This window comes from Girardinichthys multiradiatus, chromosome 14 (assembly GCF_021462225.1).
Source record: "Girardinichthys multiradiatus isolate DD_20200921_A chromosome 14, DD_fGirMul_XY1, whole genome shotgun sequence".
Taxonomy (NCBI): domain Eukaryota; kingdom Metazoa; phylum Chordata; class Actinopteri; order Cyprinodontiformes; family Goodeidae; genus Girardinichthys; species Girardinichthys multiradiatus.
This window is the reverse complement of record NC_061807.1, coordinates 34,269,712-34,293,556: the sequence shown is the minus strand read 5'-3', so window position 1 is coordinate 34,293,556 and position 23,845 is coordinate 34,269,712. Positions and strand designations below refer to the sequence as shown.

The 23,845-nt window shown below is 38.4% G+C and overlaps 1 protein-coding gene across 1 annotated transcript in view; it reads left to right on the top strand.

Moving 5' to 3' along the window:
* tnfsf10l (TNF superfamily member 10, like) overlaps positions 1-23,845 on the top strand; it is an 86,496-nt gene that overhangs the window by 35,397 nt on the left and 27,254 nt on the right. Inside the window, exon 2 of the mRNA XM_047386041.1 lies at positions 6,095-6,244. Coding sequence (XP_047241997.1) covers positions 6,095-6,244 — 150 coding nt within the window. The remainder of the gene's footprint in view (positions 1-6,094; positions 6,245-23,845) is intronic.

The following is a 23,845-nucleotide window of genomic DNA, read 5'->3' as shown; positions in this document are numbered from 1 at the left end:
AGAGCCAGCTGTATACTTTATCACTGTTGAAAGATAAAAATTTGGATAAGATTGTGGCTTTTGTCTCCTGGCGGACAGTAAAGCGTTTTGGAGAATAGTTGCGCTATATGTTTCAGTTTGCATCTAATCACTAGACTGTTCAGTTTGCAGATTTAAGCAAACTTAACGTATTTTTAACTGTTTATTCATCACTTTTGAGTTTTGACTAATTAGATGAGCTTCAAAGTTGAATGAGATGATCTAACCAACACAGGGGCACAACCCAAAATATTGATGTTGCTTCATCCAAAAATAACTGGAGTCAAATTTAGAAGGGGAAAATACCTTTCCTGCCATTTCTCTAGATTAATAACAGTATTTTATCATAGTTTTGGCAGACTATAGTTAGGTGGCTCATGCAATATAAATCCCAAGAATAGAAAAATACACTCTCTCTATGTTTTTGGCTTTAGCCTGTGACCTTGTATGTCTTCAGTAATGGAGCCAACAGTTTACTTCTAATCTTGTTTTTAGCTGAGGGTAGTGATAGTAATGACCTTTATCTCCTCGCAAGACTGTTTCCCATAATAGATCAAACACTCCCTACCGTCACTATCAAAACTTAATGGACACCCTTACCTGCTTGACCACACATGCATGCATGGTCTTGAAAGAGAAACTTTTTTTCTCATATTAAAAGACACTCCTCATTAACAATAAATCCTTCAACCATAGCCACCAAAACAGGGAGTGTGTTTTGGCATAGTCACCAGAAAGAAACTATGTCTTCTTACACTCCTTTTTCTTCTGCAGAGAAAGCTCAGATCTTCTCATGCATGTGGGCACCTCCCCAATACTTAAGCCAGTGGTAGCTGTCATCCCATCCCTTACAATAGACAGAGTGTCTCTCCCCAGATTCCACTGTCAGCAGTTTTTCTTGGGAAGTGTCCTGATTATACGCAGATGATCCGCGATGACCTACTGTGCTCTCTTTGTGTCAGTGCAACTCTGAAAAACAATGGGGGACATATGAAGAAGTGAGTTAGAAGAAAGCTGATTTCAAAGAGGGATTAAAATCAACTTTGCACATTGGTATTTATTCCCTCCTTCCAGGCCTCAGTCTTACACCATGCTTTACTTCCTCAGCTCTGTATTTCTGGCTTAGTTGTTTCATACTGTTTGCTTCAACAGGTCATAGGCCTTTCTTGTCTTTATCTTCTAACACAGCATCTACATAAATTTTCTCACCAAAATGTGACCTTTTGCAGCTTCACTCCTGATACTCCCACCTCCATGCTTCACTATTTACTGCAGTACTCTTTAGTATGTTAATGTGAAAACACACCAGACTCCAACTGAGCCAAACATGTATCTTGTTTTATTCTGACACAAAAATTTGCTTTAATATTCATTTGGGCCCCGTTTAGTATTCTCAGCAAAACGTCTGCCCCTTGTGTGCCAAAGAGACACCTAAAGATTTTTCTTCTTCTGGTCCTCAGAGATTGATTTTCTGCCGTTTTTACACTGTCTGAGCTGTCACAAAAACAGCTTTCAACCAATGTTCCCTGAGACACATTTAAAGCAGCGGCCCAGCTGTTTGTGCCAACGGATTCTGGACCTGTCTGCTATGCCATTTTAGAAGCCAGCGATTCTGTTTTGGATACACGTCTCTTTGTATCAAGATTTGTTCTGCCTCTGACAATTTTTAGTGCACCTCAACTGTCTTCCATTAGATGTTATATCATAACCAAGTCCTTGCTGACAGACTAATAAAAAAAAACATGCGATGTTTTTACTTTTCAACTGGGAAGACGAAAATACTGTAATCCAATATGCTATTGTTGAATTATTTGACAGTTGAAAAACATGGATAAAGGTACTCCACCATGGGCAGGTTTTAAAGAAAACCACAGGTTTAAAAAGTCAGAACTGTCAAAACTGCAATATTTTGTCCCATATCATTCCTGAGGTTTTAATTGATTTTATTAAAATATATTAGACAGTCTGATGGTTTTCTCTAGTCAAATAAAGTGTAGAATAACACCCTTCACTTCAGGTGTCAGTCAGCTGAATCAGGGGTAATTCTCATAGCTTTGAATTTCTTGGTGGCAAAAGATTAAAAAAAATCAGTCACAGCTTGACTACAGGAGTAAGGACACCAGTCACAAATTTGCTTGTTTTTTTTTTTCATATTTTGAAATTATTATTAGCAGAAAGTTATGCAAGCAGCATGTCTGCTGGTAAAATAAACAACCTGATAAAGATGTATTCATTCACTAGCATTGTGAATTAATTCGTCCAGCTCTTTGGGAGCTGGATGGTCAAAAAAGTGCTGTATTTTGGACAATAAGCATGAGTACTGCAGAATACAACTTAACATAGCTGGTGTTTTTTCCGTGAGGTCTTCCACCGTGGTCTACATTTGTTAAAAAAAAAAAACAATCCTTTATGATGACTTGCTGGTGACCCTGACTTAACATTTCATCTACATATTTGAGACCCAATCAAGATTCCAATATAGCTAACTCGGATTTGTTAATAATTGTAGTAGCAGTAATAGTATTAGTAATATTAACTATAAGCAAAACAATAATCTACAAGGTATAAAAATGACTTTAAAATTATTTATTCTGCAGCACTGCTATGTACAAATAGGTGTGTCTGTGATCTTTTAGTGCATTTCTGTGAGTGAAAAGCTGAACAAGTGAGCTAAAAGAGAGGCTTGCTCTAGTCTACCCATAAATTTCCACTGTTTGTCTCTGTAAATTAATGGTCTCAAGTGTAGACTCACTGCTTGCCACAGTTTAGAAAAATATTCTAAGCCCCAGTACTCCCTTAAATAACTATATGTTCAGTTAAGATTTAAGCTGTCTTCGCAGTAAATTTTGTTTTTCTTAAACAGTATGTGTAAAAAGGCAAACCATTTCACTTCTTGCTTGGGTGGGCTTTTTTATTATGAAAAGTTAGACTGACCTTTTTCCCAGCTTAACACACTGTTTTTCACATATATTATGTGAAATGTTTTATTCAACCTAGATGCAAAGTTGGAACTGGAAGCTGACACATGTATCCAATTAAACCCGATGACTTGTCCTTTAAAAGATGAGCAAATCTATTAAGAAGGAGAATGATTTATCCTTTGAGGAGTTGGCAACATGTTGAGATGCGACATCTTTCTTTTTTAAAAGAAGACCCTTCTTTACCGTAAGTCCCCTCTGTTTCTTGCTCCGTTAGGCCTGATTTCCACACATGCACGCATGCACGCGCGCACACACACACACACACATACATACACGCACACACACACACACACACACACACACACACACACACACACACACATACACGCACACACACACACACACACACACAAAGACTCACTTGTCCTCACACCATTATCTCCAACAGGAACAAGTTGGACAGTTATGCAACAGGAAGAAAAAATAATCTAGAGAAAGAGAGAAATGTCAAAGAAAGTTGTATAGAAAGCAAAAAATGGAAGGGCATTCATTAGAGAAGAGAGGTCAAGTGGAAAGAAATTTATAAAACTAAATCAGGGGGTTGAAGGAGTGCAACGGTGTAATCTCTTTCTCGTCATCAGTGCTTGTTACAGAGTCATTAGCTGAACTTTTAGACCATGAAAACCTCCCTGAAGGATGAACACACACACGCGTGTGCATGCACACAGCTCCAAAAGCAAAGACTTTCACCCATTTCAGTTCACACAGATTTCGCACTTCACCCAGGGTTCCAACATACTTTCATTACAAAATTCCACAATTTTCCAGTTTGAAATTTCCCACAGGAACCACAGTAATGAAACAGTGTAATGCTATTGGTTGTGGCATCTGGCTGTTCCACAGTTTTAGTTGTATCTAGATTAGCTTGAATCACCTGTATGTCAATATCTGGACCTCTTGGACTTGTCAAAGAAAATATAACGTATCCTCAACTAAATGCATATTCTACAAATGACAGTTTGTGAATTTCTTTTGCTTGTAAGACTCTTGAAAATACAAGGTTTAGTGCTTAGTTTGGCATTTAGACCCTATTTTAAAACCATAGTTCGGCCTAGAGCTGGGCAATAAAACGATTAGCAATATATATATCTTAATATAATTTTTCCTCAATAGACATATGAGAAAAGTTTGATATAGACCTTCAATATACAGACAAGATGAATAGCCAATAAATATAGGAGTTGCTCCGCGTTGGACCAATCATGTGGCTGGAATAGAGCCATGCAAAGTTACATTGACGCAGACAGCACAGAAGTAGCCAGAGGCGCTAATGGTTAATGTTTGTGCAGCTGTAGCCTCTTACTTCAAGTAACAGGTAGGACATAACTGAAAAAAGAGAAAAAAAAATGTGTTCCCCAAAGAAGAAAAGACGTAAGACCCAGTGAACGACATCGTTGACAAGTAGGGCCCGAGCAGTAGTCGTGTTGAGGTATTTTGGCTATTTTATGTTGGACAAAAGCACAAAGTAGCGTGCACTTTACAATCCCAGAGTGACACCAACCTACGCCACCCCCACCTCTCCTCTCCCTCTCCCCAAAAACATGCCTGTACAGTGGCAGCAGCCGATCACAGTCGGCTTTCTCATGCATTATGATAAAAAAATCGAAGTGAGACAGAAACACTATGAGCTATGGTTCTTTTTTGATGTTTCCTCATTACGAAAGCCTTACACTGAAGAGTAATGTGTTAAAATTAGGGAGTGGCTTGGCAAATCCAATGAATGCATGTGAAAATATTAAATCAGAAAGATTAATATTACATTTAAGTATTATTAGACATTTGTCTTTTAGAAAATTGAGAAGGTTAAAAAGTTTGGAAAATCAAAAGATTTAAAAAATTTTCTACACTTTCCAGATCTGAAAAATTATAGAAGCAAATTCCATTCCAAAGTTCAATATTCCAGACTTCTTGAGTATGTAGGAACCCTGTTAACCCTTGCCGCAAAATTACAGAACCTTTTTGATTACACATGGGTATGTTACAGTCAAACTAGAGGGCATGAAGAAAGAAAGTATCAAGAAATCCACAATTTCCCTTTAGCTCACAAAGGTATTGTTGAAATGAGAGTTCAATCTATAAGAAAACTTAACTGAAATGCATTCAAAGTTGCTACACCATTAGATATGTTTCAGCTACCTGAAAGCGGTAATCATAAGCTGCTTAACCGTTTTGGTTACAATTTGAAGACAACTTTGTCAGTACCTGTTCTGTGTACCAGTACCATTTTTAACATTTGTTGCCTTTCTACAAGTTCCTCTGAGAGAAATAATGATCAATGATCTCCCAATGCCAGGTCGATTTCAACAGTGAAATAAACAAATCAAATAATGCTGTCAGTCATGTTCACAAGATTGTCTTAGTAGTTTTAGGAGATCGTGGTTCTTTTTCTTTTAAATGTCTTCATGTTGTCTGCATATCTGAATCTTTTCGGTTTGTGTTTTGCTTCCTTTCTGCACAAAGGGAGAGCTCAATGGCAATGAAAAACTTCAACATATTGGCTTGAAGCAATAATGTCCTGGGTTTCAATCCCAGCCTGGGGGTCTTTCTACAAAGAGTTTGCATGTTCTCTCATGCCTGCGTGGGTTCTCTTCGCGTCCTTCTGTCTTCTTCCCAGTTGTGTGTGTGTATGGTTGTTTGTCCTCTGTGTCTCTGTGGTGCTCTGTGATGGACTGGCCTCCTGTCCAGGATGTATTACACCTGTCACCCAGTGACTGCAAGGACAAGCGGGTATAGACAATGGATGGATTATGGGTTAAGACTTTTTTCAGAAAATACACCAAATAAAGGTTAAAGTTTCTATTGGGACTACTTGTTTTTAATTTCAACCAAAAAGCCATGGATGAGGGAAAGTGTTTTTATGTGTTTTCAATGTTTTGTATCGGTGTTAATTCAACAATCACTACTGGTCTGTGTTCCAGTACAAGAGAGCCAAAAGGCTGAACACGTAAATAAACACATTTAGAAAATATACATTTTCTTTTTTTTTTTTTTATTGCTAAAAGGAAGAAAGAAGGTAACTTGTTACTTTTTCAGCACTTTGGTTTATATTTGTCTCTGCTGACATTTTTCTTCTTCCATCCTTGTTTGCCATATAGGTGCGTAGTCAAGGAGTGACAGAGGAGCTAAAGTGCCTGAGTTTACTGAATGCTCTGGACAAAGACCAGGACATCCCAGATCAGCTGGCCCAGCTCTTTGGGGAACCCTGCATCAAACTGGCCGAAGGCATCAAGGCCTATATTTCAAAGGTAGGGAACCAATGGGACTCTATGCATCATATGCAGGAGTTCATTTTAACATTGCAAATTTTGTGTCAAGGCTGAGATTCATCTGAAGGATTTCAAGGACCTTGTTAATGCAGTTTGTGGACTTTTTCCTTCTGTCTTTGCAATGTAATAAGACATGCTGCACTTTTGTATCATTGTGCAAAATGCATACAAATAAAATTTGGAACACATACCTAAATACAAATAAAAGCAGAATGTAAGTGTTTGAAATTAAACAAAATCTTACATGTAATTGATGATTGATAAAAAGTTGACATGTACTATTAAATGAAGTTCTGCTTTGAAATCATAAATGATTTAGTGGAAATAACAGCAAGGAGAAATAACAATCCACATTTTCACAAGTCTACAACCTATTACTCCTCTCACACACACACACACATACATTTGTGATAAATGGGGCTAGTTGAAAATCTGTGGAAGCTCTGCTGAAGGTTACAGGAATTTGTTGCCATGTTAGCTTTAAAGAGCTTTAAAAACAAGAGTATATTTTACAAGAAGCTTTATTTCATATGTACTTTTTAATTGAAGCCAGCGTTTAAACGACATAAAAATATCTTTTGTTTCCAAGTTTTCACAGCGCTACAGTCTTTCCCCCAAAACCAATTTGACTACAGAATTGTAGTTTTATGACCCAACCCGTTGCCATTTTAATATAAAGTTATTATCGATGTGCGTTTGGCCATCTCTGCCGAGCCCAGGATTGGGACCAGATGGAGGCTGGTTTTGGTTGCAGCTTGAGTGAAATTACTTGGTTCCAGCAAGCACAGAAAACATCTGTAGGGACCAATGAAGATCTCAGGGTGGGAGTAATTGTGTGCATTTGTCATTGTAATGGAGAAATAGTCAGCTATGATGGAGTATCGCTCAAAATAAATACATATCTAAACGACAATGGCTTGAATACAAACAAACCGCGATGGACAGTTTAGGAAGATGTGGTCATGAAAATGACCTCTGGCATAATTACAACATAAGTCAAATTAATAAAACATGCAAAAGACGGCTAAAACTGTTGGAATGACAAGTTACTGTGAACTTTTTCCAGAAAATATCATTGTTGCTTACTCCTGGTGATGGAAATTTTGGGGCATCATTTAACTGACTGATACTTAATGTCAACTCAGACAGTTTGTTGTTATTAAAAGCAGCAGATCTGCTGCTTTTAAATTAAAACTGCAATTATTCTGTCTAACATTATGGGCCTTTTTTCTGTTGTTGAAAGTTAATGAAAGACAGATATGATGGTGGGTAATATTTGGCATTTGAAAATGTACAGTGCTGAAGTGGGAGAGCACCATACCTATTATTAGCAACAGGAGAACTTTGTCTTAGAGTTTGTCCAAAATGGCTGACAGAGGACATAGGAAGTCTTAAAATTAGTCCCATATCCTTTCAATATCTAGAGTGAATGCTAGTGATAAGCAAATATATTCAAATCCTTTGAACTTTATTACATTCTGTCAAGTCACATCTACAAATTGTATGTGTTATATTGGGATTTTATGTGATTGGCCCAAACATAATGGGCCTATCACATAAAATCCAAAGATATTTTGTAATAGAGCATAATAGTGAAGAGAAAATACTATGCTAAATGTATTTTTAGAAATAGTTTTTACTAATAGTAATCTGGTATGTTTCTACTACCTTACCACATCTCTACCCTGAATTTATTTTTCTTAGCAAAGTAGCTTAAGCTTGATCATACTGGGTGGAAAGCATGAGTTCACACACATTTTCAATTTTTGCCAAATATTCTCAATTGGATTTAAGTCTGGACTTTGACTGGGCCATTCAAAACGCATAATTATGCTTTGACCTGAACTATTCCATAGTATTTCTGGCTGTATGTTTAAGGTTGTTGTCCTGTGTTTAGCTCCATCCATCTTCTAATCAACGTCAGAGTTGCTTTACTGTCTCTGATGAGCCAAATAATCCCCACAGCATAATGCTGCCCTGACCATGTTTCACTTTGCATGTTGGCTCAAATGTGTAATTTTGGTCTTACCTGTGGGCCTGTGGATCTCTGTAGCTCCCCCTGAGTTACAATGGCCCTCTTGGTTGCTTCTCTGATTAATGCTCCAACAAACCTCTGAGGCCTTATCAGAACAGCTGCATTTATACTGAGATTAAATTACATACCGCTGGATTTTACTTGCAATATATTTGCAATATATTATGCAGTGTTATCAAAAAGCATGAATAATTTTTCTTCTACTTCAAAATTATGCACTGCCTTACGCTGGTCTATCACATAAACTTTTCTAGTAATGTGACAAAATGTGAAAGAAATACTTTTGAAAGACTCTTTGTTTCATTGCCTGTTAATAAGTAATGGTTCAGGAAGCTGGCAGATTATCCACAGACTGATCAGTTATTGATAAGATAGCGTGTGTTTGTATGTCAGGTGTTTGCACTGAACCTTTTTCACTGTTGTCATTCAGTCAAACTGATGTTTTTCTGTTACTGTGGCAGACTTTATCAGAAGCCGCAGGTAAATTTGTCGGCTACTTCCTTCTTACGAGAAGAACAAAATGAAACCTGACTTTTCCCCAACCCTTGTTAAACGTTACTGTCACCGTCGTACGCAACACTCACTGCTATAAAACATGGTGATGTTGCTTTCCTTGTTACAATTCCAGGCTTTTGTGATGGAAACAAATAAAACTGTTTACAATTTGATGTAAAAATAAAAAAGCTGCAATACCCTGGTTGCATGTGCACACCCATAATACTCTTTTAAAGCACCATTTGATTATGAGTTTGTCAGCATCCCAAATATTGACTTGCCAATATTTGCCCACTCTACCTCGTATAAATCCTCCTTATGTATCAGAATATGACCCCTTTAGATGATTTTCTGTCAGATTTAGTTCTGAACTCTAGTGAATCACAAACCCCCTCTTCATTTACACTTTTCTAACAAACACCTGAAGGATTTGGATCAAAACAGACTGTCGTTTAGAACTGTTCAGGATTTTGTACACCTGGACAAAAAGCCCACTTTCCAACTGAGGAAAACTAAGCCCAGAGCATGATGCTAACCCCCCCACAAGTTTTTGATTTGATGTAAACTCTTTGCAAGTTATGACTTTAGCTGAAGGATATAAATAAGCAACATCAGATTCACTTTAAGTGATTAAATATCTCAGGTCTTATCTAGAAAAGGTTTTTTTAAGGTGCCATCCTTATTTTTCCAGTGTTTTATTCACATTTCTGTGTCTTAAAGTTAAATATTTAAGGATGTTTTATTTAAGCAGAACTTTAACTGAGGGCTGCACAGTGGTGCAGTTGGTAGCACTGTTGCCTTGCAGCAAGAAGGTCCTGGGTTCAATTCCTGACCAGGGGTCTTTCAGCATGGAGTTTGCATGTTCTCCCTGTGCATGCGTGGGTTCTCACTGGGTACTCCGGCTTCCTCCCACAGTCCAAAGACATGCCTGTTAGGTTAATTGGTCACTCTAAATTGCCCTTAGGGGTATGAATGAGTGTGTGTGGTTGTTTGTGTGTTGCCCTGTGATGGACTGGCAACCTGTCCTGGGTGTACCCTGCCTCTCGCCCATAGACTGCTGGAGATAGGCACCAGCTCCCCCATGAACCACTATAGAATAAGTGGTAGAAAATGACTGACTGACTTTAACTGATTAGAGAGCTTATACTCTAAAAAAGGCTACCTTGTTGCGAAGTTGCTACTCATTGGATGCAATGTTTTTTTGGCTAGGTGCCATGTGTTCGCGCTCTGGTTGCAAATAATACAATAGGCCAGTTGGACAGACTTTGACTGCTTTTGGTTCCACCTGTCATGTGGAGTTTACTCACAGAGAAACCAGGATTCTCAGAGTTGCAGTGGCATGACAGAAAAGAAAGAAAAAACTCACTCATCTTTACTTAATGTTGTAAACAAGCCTGGGAAACTGAATTCAATGCTATTGTTTTTTTGAAAAAAAGGAAATGAGGCGCTTGTGGCTTTTATTGCACTGACAAAAAAGTGGCAAATATGCAGTAAATGGCCCGTGGCCAGGAGCTGAACCAGGTGCGACTGTAGCAAATATCACAGTTAAGGTCAAAGCTAGTCATACCTCTGGCAGATAACCAAGAAGTTTCTTTCTGATAGGACATGACAATGACATCTCTACAAGATAGGAAAACAACAGACAAGGGCAATTGTTTGTGAAAAACATATTTTCGGTTTTTATTAACACCAGCAAAAACTGGCATGTTAAAAAAATGAGGTATACAATTCTCTATAATAAATAGAAAAGTCTTTATTGGCATTACAGAAATCAACCCCTTTTTATAATTGCTGACCAGGAATTGTTTGCATGTTTCTGATCGTATCTTCACTATTTATCTGTGGTCATGAGCTCAAAGTCTTTAAAGTTGGAAGGCCTCCTTGTCATCACCCTAATCTTGAGCTCCCTCCACAGCTTCTGGGTCAGATTTATGTCGGAACTCTTGCTGGGCCACTCCAAAACGTTGATATTACTTCCAATCAAAAGAAACATGTTGGTCAAATTAAAAGATTACTTCAAATCTAAATCCACCATGCATATGAATAATTTTGAGCTTAGCTGTATTTGGTGCACCTGTTGTACTGACTGAGCCGCACTCAACTGACTACCAGTTTTCTCAGTCTGTACTTTTCAAAAATGGGAAGCAGTACATGCCTGGACCAGTTTGTCTTTCAGGGGGTTGCTGAAAAAGATAAAGAATTAACAGTTCTTAAAAAAGGTTCTAGTAATGATACAAATTTATCCCCATACCTTTATAGGAGTCTGGTAAAAATCCAGTGAAATACCTGTTGACTAAAAAGTCAAAATCATATCTGTAGTAAATAACCAGACCAGGGGCATTAAACACCTAAAAACAATTTCCTGAAAGAAATAGTGTATTTTACTTCTTTTTCAACACTATGCTATGCGTGCTCAGAATAATAATATAACACATTAAAGCTCTGTTGTTCTAGGATTACAGAACATGCTCACCAGAGTTGTTTACATCTAACAGAACAACCACCAGAGCAAACAGATGACTCGTATGACTGAATACAGCTTTAATTTGATTTTTGATTAAATACTTTATCTTGGATTTTTTTAGTTACAAAGAGGTAAGCAGCTCCCTTGTGTGTGACACTGATCTCCAACCTGCCTTAAGTTGGTTCATATGGAGTTAGAAAAACCTACAGTAAGTAGCCCAGGTCAAATATATCCACTAAACATTACGTGGACTAAATTAGTTCAGCCTCAGGCAGCCTGTCCATCTGTTGCAGCAGAGTTTGGTTGTATAGGCACCTGGTTCTGCTTGGCTGTGACTTGTTAGATCTGCTCAGACAAGCGGGGACTTCAGTGTTTTTCATGTAAACAGGAGTTTAATACTTGATTCTGGTCCAAAAGAGCCTTTTTCCACGCAGAAACACATTCCTACTGCTTACTTATGGATACATGATGGCAACTGGCCTCAAAGGTCCAAATTATCCCATGATTAGTGAATTGCCAGTAAACGGATACAAACGCACAGTAATCCACACAAGTTACCATGCCATTGCCCGTCCAGTTTGTCAGCATGTAAACAGATTGTAATTTAATCACATTAAGGTCAGACTCGGCTCATTGCTAATGCTGAATTAGAATGGAAATGTTTGTGAATAAAGGAAGCTGCTTTAAGAGTCCCAGACGCACGTGCACACACAAACATGCTTAAACACACACACACATAACCCCGCTGAGTCAATCCAACAGTGTGAGTCATCTTGTCGCAGACATCGCCAGGAGGAACTTTCCCACTTCAGCTCCGTGTCTGGACACTTACAACCATTTAGCTTCGTCCCCCTCATTTCCTACTGTCTCCATAGAGTAGTACAAACACAACCAGTACAAAACTGAGTATTTTATTCTGAAGTCAGCAGTGAAATGCAAATATCTGGATGACTTCAGTATACAGTTTTTCTTAAAATTGCTGTCACACTTTTCTGTCATGCCATATATGTACCCAGCAGCGTTTTGTTGCACTCTTTGACAAAGAATCCTTTTTGGAAAGCCTTTTTATTCCCAGTGAAGAGTGGCATATTGTTGGGAATTTTCAGCTTTTATTTCTGCAGATGTCTTCTGGCTCCCTGAAGGGATTTTAAACCAAACAGGTTTCAAAGTAAGACCAGTGCTAGTTCTTGCTTCGCATGGGTTCTTCCTGTTTCTACCTCCGCAAACATTGACTCGAGCATAAAAAAACTGCTGCTGGTGACAGCTAATTAAATCACAGTGAGAGACATGTTTAAAACTCCAGTTACTTGCCCCGTTTTGTAGAGCAAATCTGCTACTGACACTTTGAGACAACCAGACTCGCTATACTGTCTAACATGGCAGGATAAAACACCAAAAAAAAAAGCTTAGTTTAGTTTATGTTTTAATATGCTAATTTAAAACAAGAACACCAAAAACCCAGTATCAAAAATTCAAATCACAAATCTTAAACAAAGCTCATCAAAAATCAGCATATCCAGCTTTGAAAGTGTTCACTAACACTACATGTTGTTTATATTAATGTGATTTGAGGGGTTAATGTGTCCTCCTGTACAATGATTTTCTACCAAAAAGTGATAGATGTTTACTTGAGGGAAACTTGACTTTTTAGTACTGCGAAGATGTGGCACCAAGGCGGTTCTCTGCCTGTGGAAATTGAAAACATTTTGAATAGAGTAGCTGCAGTCTAGAATTAGCACTGAAACTACTTTTGCATAAACTGCACATTGGAAGTTCATCTATATGGACTGGAATTTCTCAGAAAATCCTTTATCTTGTATCTTTTGACAAACTGGTTTTTAGTGCACTGTGGGTCTGATTGTCCTGTTGTCTGTATTATTTTCATTTACCATTTGCCTCTGGCTGTTAAGTGGAAAAATTGGCTCATAATTAACAATTACAGTAAAGACTCTGAGACCCTGAGACTCTGCAGGCTAAGAGCTAAAGTTTCTTGAGGTGAACGGATATTTACTAACTTTATTGACGTCACTTTAAAATTATACAAAGCAAACTTCTTCTAAAAGTGACTTTTTGTCTTTTTTCCTTTCTTTGCCAATCTGTCCCCCTACTAGTCCTTTGTTTTACCTTTCACCCATTCACCTCCTGCCTCCGGGCTCCACTTGTATGATACAATCGGAGTGTGCTGCTCCATGCCCCTGTGCTCCTCAGTGGACAGGAACGGGAATGTCTAGCTTTCCTCCTGTAGGAAAGTCAAAAGTGCAGACTCTTGCTGGTGAAAAACATTCAAACACATTAGCGTCCACTAACTCTCTTATAAACTTTTAAATGCTCAGATGTTGATTCATGAAGTGGAATTTTGTGTTAGGTTTCCTTTTGGCCATTTTGTGTTTTTTTTCCTGTCACTTGGGTGGAAAAAACCTGTGGATTTGGCCTTTTGTTTAACATATCATTGCGGTTGCATTGTTAGTACTTAAAGACGGGTCTGCTTTCAGAGATTTCCGTGACTTGACTTTTGTTAATCTTATGTCACCAGATGAAGCCAAGATGGTGGTTAGGGTAAGCTGGCAGACCAAGCAGGCGCCTTCTCTTTCCTTTTAAAATGCTTCAGTGAAAAGCTTAGAGATGTAGATTTTCTCACATTTTTATATGGCTTGAAAGCAATTACACAGTTTTACACCATTAAATGTCCTCCGTAGAATCATTAATGTATGACACACACACTTCCTTGTTTGCTTTGATTGAGCAATATATTCTCCAACTTTTGCTCAAACACAAGTTTCACAATGGTTTAAAATCAGTTAGCTTGTTTATTCCAACTTAAAATGGCACAGTGCATGTTATTGGAAGAATTTTACTCAGCATTTTTAAGGAGGTTTGTGTAGTGTAAACCTCAGACATTTTGGTGTCCTCCTGACTGTTGATTTGCGTGTAAACACCATGGTAAGACCAAAAGAGCTGTCTGAGGCCTACAGAAAGAACACTGTAGCAGCTTATGAGTCAGTTAAGAGATTTAAAGAGGTCTCAAATAATACAGATATTCCACTGTAGGGAAAATAGTCCCTGAGTGGAGGACATTCAAAACAACTGCCAACTCGCAGGTGAGGTCGGTCAAGCAAGTTCCCTCTGAAAGCAGATTGCAACATCCTAAAAGAAGTCTCCCAAAACACTAAAATGTCATCACAAGACTTACTGATGATATGAAAGTGCATGTCTGTACAATCAGAAAGAGACTGAGCAAGTTTAACTTTCATAGGAGTTATACAAGGAGGAAACCTTTGCTCCCTAAGGAAAACATAAAGGGCAAACCAACGTTTGCAAGAGAATGTAGATGAAAATAGGGCTTCTCTCAGCTGAAAGTGAGGAGTTGGGCAAACTTTCCTCAGATTGATGTCAGGGCCTGGTAGATGGCATCAAGAAGTGTCTCACTGAAGTTAGTCTCACCCTCTTTGGTTTAAATAACTATTAGAGGGTAGGGTGTCCCAACATTTTCCTTCACTGTAAAATGTTTTTTTTTTTTCATATATATTATGTTTATTGAGTAAAACAAAGTTCACTTTTTGGAGTTAACCTGTAAATAAAACAACTTTCTTTTCAAAAGATAAAAAATAGATTAGACTTGGCTTGGAAGGCTTGGATGTCTGGTTGTAAAAGGGATAAAGGAAAAGGTCACTGTTGAACAACAAGCACGGCTCCCGATTCATACATAGGGCAGGTAAGACTTTATCACCCCATATAAAATGGAACGTCTAGGTCTGTTTGTTACTGTTTAACTAATTAGAACCATATTTCCCACTGCACTTTAGATTGAATACATTTACCAGATAACATAACTGGAAAAGCCAAACCGAGGTCATACAACTCCTGACAATATCTGCCGAAGTTAAAAATATATATAGATGGCAACTTACACTATTCAAAAAAAGTTAGGGGTGTTCGATTTTCTGATGAAATTTCACAACGCACCAAATATTCACTATGACCTTTACAGGTGAACTTAATTAGACCTTCTGTACACTTTTAAATGCAACTGTTGCTTCAGTATTTATAGCATTACATGGTGTTTTCTAACATGGTGATCAACCACAAACAAAGTGTTTGATTCATGAATCCATAACTAAATACTCTGGTTCAATAACAACTTTTATTTAAACATTCCTCTTCTTCATGTTGTTCACATTTTGACAACAGGAGACCAAGGCCTAATAATTGATCAACATTTCCTTGTCACTGCCAGGCTTTAAAACATTTGTTCTCAGAGGGAAGTTGCCAAAGAGCTTCTACAGAGTATCTAGCAGGTTGCAACAGAGAAGTTGCATGTATGAATGTTTCATTGTGAACAACGCCCTCTGGAACTTGATGGTGAATGGCAGTGAGATCCAGGGATATTTAAGGGAGAAGTGAGGAATCCTATTGAGACACAAGACCATTTAAATTTGCTTACATCAGTATGGTTTGCGTACTAGACAATATGCAAGATTCGGGAACCGCTAGACTTACACTAACTCTCACATATTACGGTACACCTTAACCTCTTCAGTGCGACTGGCTAGGCCATGCCCCTTTTTGGCTATAAAACTAGGTAAAACTCAACCATTTATTTTTTTTCTTAAATATATCGCAAGAGGAGGTTATAATCTTCACAAACAATTCCCCAAATTAGTTTTGCACAAATACCCTTAAGTTTTACAGCATCTTAAACACAGACAATGACATTTTAAGGTCCTTCAGACATTGCTGACTTTGTAAACAAAACGGTACAAAGCACCTTTCTCTTTGCAGCACCACCACATGTCTCATATCGTAACAAACTCTTGACACTCACCTTTCTAACAAGGCATAACATGTCTTTCTAGCACCTTCTCTGGTGATGTAATTTCCTTGCACATTACAGTCTGCTGGTTGCTGTCCGCCGGCTGCTAGCTTGCACGCTACTCCGATTGCTTCCAGTGATGTTTGCATCTGTACATTTTGATGATACACAGTGTAAATGTCATAACCAAAGGCTATGTCATATGCAGAAGGACTCCTACAATGGAAATCAGCACTTTTATTTGACCAGCTTCCCTTTTATTTGCTTTTAATGAGGTAAAAACACATTTGGGAAAGTTTTGGCACCCTTTGCCTAACTGCCATTTCCGCCTTTGACATTGCCCTCTAAAACGTTAGTGGAACATATATGCTTCAATTATTCAGTCCAAATTTGCTGCAGTTATAGTGAAGATGTGGATGAATGCAACCTGGGGGTTCTCCGGAGGATTTCCATAATGTTTTGCAATATTTATTTAGAAAAAACATTTGGCAAAGCTAAAAAATTTTCATTTTTTCTTTGTTTAATCCCAGATAAATCAAACAAAGTAACAGTTACAATGGTGGTTCTACTGGAAAAATATTCTTTTATGTCTTACCTTTACACAGGTACCAAAGGTTTGCATGTTGGCCTTATAACTGTGGAGCTATACTTGATTTATTTAAGGTATGTAATTTCAGGCGGAAATTGCTCTAAAACAAGTTAATTATCTGATTCAGCTTCTGAATAAGTTTGAAAAGTAAGCATTGTAGAGTCATTGGCACTTAGCAAAAATGTGTGTGTGTAGGGGGGGGGGGGGGGTTCTTTTAACTTTTTTCTAGGAGCTGTTAAATTTAATATGTGTGCTTTTAGTAGTGCTTTACCAGTGTATACAGTACACCCAAATTTGATGAAAAGTACATTTTTAACTATGTTGAACTTTCTTTTTTATTTGAACAATTCCCTCCGACATGGTGCATATTAACTTCTGGGCCTAATCTTGACTGATGGTGACCTCTTTGTGACCTTTGAATGCTTGGAGTTCACAATTTGTTGGCCTCTGCTTAGGCAATAATTCTTTTGAAGTGACCACACATTCTCAGTAGATTTAAGTTTTTTTTAAGAATGCAGGTACAAGATTTTTTTTTTACCCTTGAGATCCCTCCATCATCACATCATCTCATGACATCCAGGAAAATCCACGGATCATCCCCAAAATGTGTCAGAATTGCTTGGAGGAAAAGTCTTAGAGGCCATTTTGATCCCCTTCTTCATTCTTGGCAGCACTCTTGGGTAGACATGTAAAGAAGCGCACTTTCTTGGATGAAAATCAACCCCACACATGGATTATATCAGGATGCTTCACTGTTGACATGACATGGGACTCATGGTATCACTCATCGTTTTCAGAAAAATGATTTTCCAGATGTCCCAAACAGTCAGAGAAAAGATTTATCAGAGAAAATAACTTACTCCGTTCCTTGTACTTGTTGCTGAATTTCATTCTGCCATTGCTGTGTCTGTTGGACAGAAGTAGTAGCTTTGCTGCCCTTCCTAAAATAAGGCCATTGTCCAAAAGCATTTGATTTATTTTGCATGCAGATGCATTTGCAACGTCCAGCTGCCAATGTTGAATAAGCTCTACACAGGCAGCAGTAGGATTTTGCAGTCCTATCTACAAGATAAATCAATTCTGGCATTTCCTGTGCATTCCTAAGCATCCTGCAACCTTATTTGTTTCAACAAAAATCATTTAAGGTACTTGCTCATGTTTTTATTGTTGGTCGAGTTTTGTAAAATGGGCATTCTGATAAAGTTTGGCCTATTGTATAATCTCTCACTTTAAAGCCACCAGACAAAACAAACAGACATACATTTGGGCATCCTTTAGGCTCCAGAACAGATTCAATAAGGTGTCTTGTAGATGCTTAAAAATATTGAGTCACTGCCATGTGATTGGTTGATTCACTATTTGGGTCAACAACATTTCAACAGGTGCACCTAATAAAGTTGTTTATGAGCGTTTGATCAAATATCTTGTTGCCAGAATATATGAGGTTCTACACTGAGGTCTACTTGTATAAAGATTTTGTCTACCAATAAAATGTGTGGCTTATTGCACACACAGTCCTGCTGGCTCATGTTGCAGATATAAATTGTGAAAAAAGGGAGAGAACCAAAAAGGCAGTAAAAAAGGAGAGAAAAAAGTAGTAACATGAGATTGAGAGAAAATAAGCTAAAAAAAAGCTAGCGTTAAACACATTTGGCCCATTGCTGACCATATAAAATACGACTATGCATATCCTTCAGCATTGCACGTGGAGACCATAAACATACCCACAAGCTGCATGTAATAAAAGGGAACGATGATGACAAATGTGTGCGTGTGCCGATGAAGGACGAAGATGATGATGGTGACATGAATGTTTGGGGCGGGGAGACGGACATGTTGCTGAATGTTGCAGACTGCTGCTGTTGATGAGAGTGCTGCGAAATATGTCGATAACCACCGATTGCAACAAAGAGACCCATAGTGGATAAACATGGGGGGGAGGCATTGGTTTTTGTTTTTCACTGTGACCATTTTCTCCACCTTGAGAACCCTGCACAAAAAAAAACAAATCCAGAGTTTCTGGGTTTGTTTCTTCTTTGCATGGAGGCATTTGAAGTCCAATCTGTGGTCACAGCAGCAAACTGTGTTCATATTTACCATGTGTAACTCTTATTGTCCGGTTTTGATACAAGGCTGCCTGAGGGGTTAGTAAACATAACTCTGGGCATCTTGACTACACAGTTTTCTTAAAAGGTTTTTAGAAATGGGGCTCCACATAATTGTCTCTTTGTGTTCCAGTTTCTCCTCCCTCAATTCAGCAAGGATAAGATTTGGCCTCCAAAATTGCTTTTAAGGAATAACTTTTCAGTCTGAGAAAAAGGCAAGTGAAGTAACAGATCAGGAAATGAAGAAAAAACACAATTATAGTATAAACAATTTAACTTCTTACTGCTTGAATTTATTTAGGATTTGATAAAAAAAAAATATAAATAACTATTATTGCTGTGAAGAAAATGCCAATTCTGCTGTTCATTTCACACTGCTTAAAGTACTCACTTATTGGGACAAAGAAAACCCCCAAAAAAGCCACCTATGCCACTATGCTATATATTGATTTTTAGCTCCGCTTTTGGCAAAATAGTTATCCCTAGATAGACAGAAAACCGTTTCTACTTAGCCTGAACTTTTGCCCGTGGTGTGTGAACTTCGAGACTGTGGAACCATGGTCATTCCGCTTTGGAGATACACAGCCCAACTCCATCACAGTAGGCATTTTTGCACCAAAAGAACTCTCGTTCTTGAACCAGTTTGGTTCGGGTTCCTTTAAACTTTATTGTTTTGCTGAGAACCGACGTGTGTTTCCACCAGTTTTGGGAACCAATCATGCATCATCAACAGCATGTGCTTTTCTTCCACGTAACATAACGTGGAAGGAAAGTGTAGTAGCCAGATGATGGCGTTTGATGACCTGCAAGCCTTTTTTCTGTGCTTATAGGTGTTCCTTTTGATGCAATATTAGAGCATCCAAACACTACAGTTAATACAAAAAAGAATAATACCCCACCATACTTGTTGTTTCTGTCATCTTAAGATGTGACTCACCTACAAGTGATGTCATGGGTTGCACAGAAAAAGCAAGTATTCTGCAGTGTCCAAGTGGATACCATAATTTGTGCCCTAAAACATCTTTTTTATTTTGCAGAAACACGCAACACACAAAATCACATTTGGGAACCGGAACGGACACCGAACCATGTTGGTGGTAAAGGGGTATTTAAATATTGGGTCCCCTCAAGACTGTGTGCTCAGCCCCGTAATGTTCACTCTGTTTACACATATGTATTAGTTCATGAGAAAAATCTCATCATTAAATTTGTGAATGAAAACACAGTAGAGGGACTCATTCATGGGAATGATGAATCAGTGTACATGAGGAATGTCAAACAGCTAAAGACCTAGTGCAGAGACAACAGAGTGCAAAAATGATTCTCAACTTCTTGAGGTCACAATGTGAGTACACAGCCCTCAGCACCAGCAACCATGCAGCAGACGTGTATAGAACTAAAGTCCTTAGAATAAATATCTCAGATGATGTTCGAGAAAATCACTGGGTTTTCAAATGGGCCCAGAGAGAATGCTCTTTCTAAGTAAACAAAAACAAATCGTACCCCTTACAAGCATCCTCACAACACTGCACAGAACTGTAGTGAAAATTGAGCAAAAGAATATTTTGGCCAAACTCTACTTGCAATAAAATCTATTTGGCTAGCATCCGGTTTAAATGGGGATATGATTCGTGGGTCTTTCGGTCAAATGATAGGCAAAGACTTTCAGAAAACTAAAAGAAAACAGCTGTGCTCGGTGGTGCACACTGATTCTGTCTCAACTATCGTCCCTTCTGGGGAACTCAAGCTCAATCTCCCCAGTAAGGAGGTTTAAAAGGGTTGAAAACAGCAGGAGAGAGGAAAGGAGAAATAAAGAGGAGGAACAAATAGAGCTGAAGCTGTCAGGCCTTGCTAACTTCGTGGCTCTACCTTCTCCGTCTTCTGTTTCAAAGAGCAGTGTCACAGATACTCACCTGCTGAGAGCAGCTGCTAGTACAGCAGCTTTTACACTGCAGCAGGAGTGATGAATAGCACTCAGGGACAGGGTTGAGGTGAAATAAATCAGGAATACATACCATGTTTCGTCCATATGTCCTGGCCCAGGTTTTGCCTTGACTCTTCAATATTCTTAGTTTAACTCACATAACTTATTTTTCTTTTTTTTGCAGACCTGGCAGTTGATCCATTGTTTAGTTTCCAACTAAAAAAAACCTTTGATGTATTTTAACAGTGGAGATAAGGGGTGGTATAAAAATGTCTTGCTGCTATAATGGCTGGGCAGCAGTTATTTTCCTGGAGGAAGAATGTTGCCTCCTTTTCATTCAGCTGAAAGGGTCATGGCCCTCAACCCATCAGCAGTTCACCTTTAGGTATTTACCTTTTTAACTTTAGGGAGGCCAGGGTTAAGTCAGGGTTAGAGTCATGGAAGTTAAGCCAAGCAGGCACTTGGATCTGGGAATTAAAGTAGCAATGGTCATTGGTCTAGTTGTATTTCTTTATGTAAAGAGGATCTGTGAATGCGCTTTGAGTTTCTGCTAAAGCCAATGGATGTCTCAGAGGGGACTTCCTGTACAGTGCACCCGTCATTGTTTCAAGACAGAAATATTTGTTGAAAATACAAAAGAATAGCAACCAATGGACGACATTTTTCAGATCATGTCTGAGCCGATGTATTGGATACATGGCTGCAAGTCTTCTGGGGTAGGTCTCAAGTAGCTTTGCACATCTAGAGACTAGTTTCAAGGATGGAGCAGCTTCTAACAGATTTTATTTCAGGATTTGCCTGTATTTACCTCCACTCTCCTGACCACCAACTTTGAACAACTTTCCTCTCCCTGCTGAAGTTACACATCCCTCCAGCAAGATGCTCCCACCACCATATTTCACCATAGGAATGGACAGTTCCAGCGGGTGTGTTGAGTTAGTTTTCTGCATACATATCCATATAGTATTTTGCATGTAGGCCAAAATGTTTTTCTGTGTTCTGATCTGACCCAAGCCCTTTCTTCCAGATGTTCACTTTACAGTTGTGCACCACTTTGTATATTTCTGTGGTGTGGTGGAGGAACAAACTCTTATCAACAGTTGAAAAACCCCACAATGATGACAGAAAGAGCGCCTATCAACTGTCATGAGGTCAAAAGAAAATGGCTTGTCTGTTGCTCTCTAATTGAAACCGACAAGCTTCTGAAGAGCGGATTAAAACATGAAAAATGTACTTTTAATAATCCGAGGCTGCAGTTCAAACCCAATTCATCCACGCTTGCCATCCATCTTCATGCCCCCAATCTGCTGATGTGGAACATATGATGCTAAAGGTTAAACGACCGGTCATGCTCCGGTGCGTTTTACCTAATCAAAACTGCAGAGAAGTGATGCTCCGTTGGTCCCTCTTCGTGTGTGTGTGTGTATTGGTAGCGCCTAATCACTAAATCTGCTCTCTCTTGCAGTGGATGATGTCACAGCAAATACTTGGCTCTGTACCGCTGATGCAAAACAGGTGTTTAGAGATTGCCGAGCTGGGTGCGGACAGACAGTTTGCAGGTTTTAACCTTCGAAAGCCTCCACGCCTCATGCTGCGTTGCATTGGATCACTCTCACAATAAATCAGTGAGTTTTGTAACACAGGGAAGAACGTTGAATTCTTAATCAAAATCTCATTCTCTTCAGGGCTTTAATATGCTTAATTGAATTCAAGAACCAAACAAAAGAAAAGTGCCTCATCCTCTTTTTGAGTTTCAACTGGCTCTTATCTTATTTTGATATTATTCAGAAAGAATCTGACTGGACTCATTCGGCTTGATATGTTTGGCGTGTAAAAGACCTCAGTGTTTCTGATGTGTACCATTTGAAATCGGCGCTTACACTGGTCTTTCATTCAACCCCTTCCTCCCAGAAACTTTCCCTTAAGGCACTTCTGGTTTTATCTGTTAGAAAAACACCAATCTTCCACATGTTTCCATGCGCGACATTATGACGGAGGAACCCGCAAAGCATAAAAGTACTAAAATCAATGTAGTGTTGCTCTATGTTTTTTATGTCTAATAAAAACATGGTTTTTGTTTCAAAACGGCCAGATCTTAATCCAGCATTGTTGCAAAGATAAAGAGATCCACTGATTTCGAAAATTCTCCCAATGCGTTTTTCATCCAAATTGGCTGAAGCTACTATTTTGCACACAACCTTTTTTAAGTGGAATTTTCAAAAGAATGCTCATAGCTCCTGAATCTAACTGAAAAAAAACAATCTAGAAAATTTATCAGAAAGGGGGTTTTAGTGATCTGGAATGACCCCATCAACAATTATTTTAAAAACTATGAATAGTATATTATTAATTTACAAGCATCCAACAGAGTTTCAGACACGAGTTACATTTAATGATCTAGCATATGATTGTTCTGCATCTTCAGGGGTTTTAAAGTTTGACAAGTTTAGTCTGCAAAACTTCAATGCATAAATGATCCTTTGATTAAATCCGGCAACATCAAAGACTCAAGAATCATCATTAGTCAGAGCATTGTGCAGAAGAAGTAGTGTGCTATTACTATATCATTATCTATCTTTGATCTTTTGATTTACTGACTGCAAATCTGTGTTTTTGCTCCTGCATAGTGGCCAAGAACTTTTTAGACATTATCTGGACCTACATGTAAGAGAGTAAATAAGGCGAAGTTTACCCTCAGCTCACAAGAATAAAGCCTGGGAAATGTCTAATTCAGCCCACATCTGACAAAACTACCAAGTCCACAGCTCAAAAATGCACCAGAGTAGGGGTTGTACTGAAAATCAGAGAGACAGGACCAGGTAATTTTAACTCTTAGTCGTTTTGTACATTTGCAGTTTTCGTTGCCTATTTGACGTTTTTGGCTATCAAAGGGTGCAGTGTGCTGCAGGACGTTTTGTGCCCATGTGACCATGTAGCAATTCATATCCACCGAATAGATGTTTTATACCCTCCTACTGGACGTGTGTACCCACATGCAATATGTCATAAAATTCCTTAAGTCTGCCAAAATCCTACCAATTTGCCCACTATTTACAATAAAAACACAGAATTTTAAATTTCTAAACTGAAAATTTTTTAATTACTCTTTAATAATGCCATTATAATCATGTATCCAATCAGAACAAATGCAGAAATGT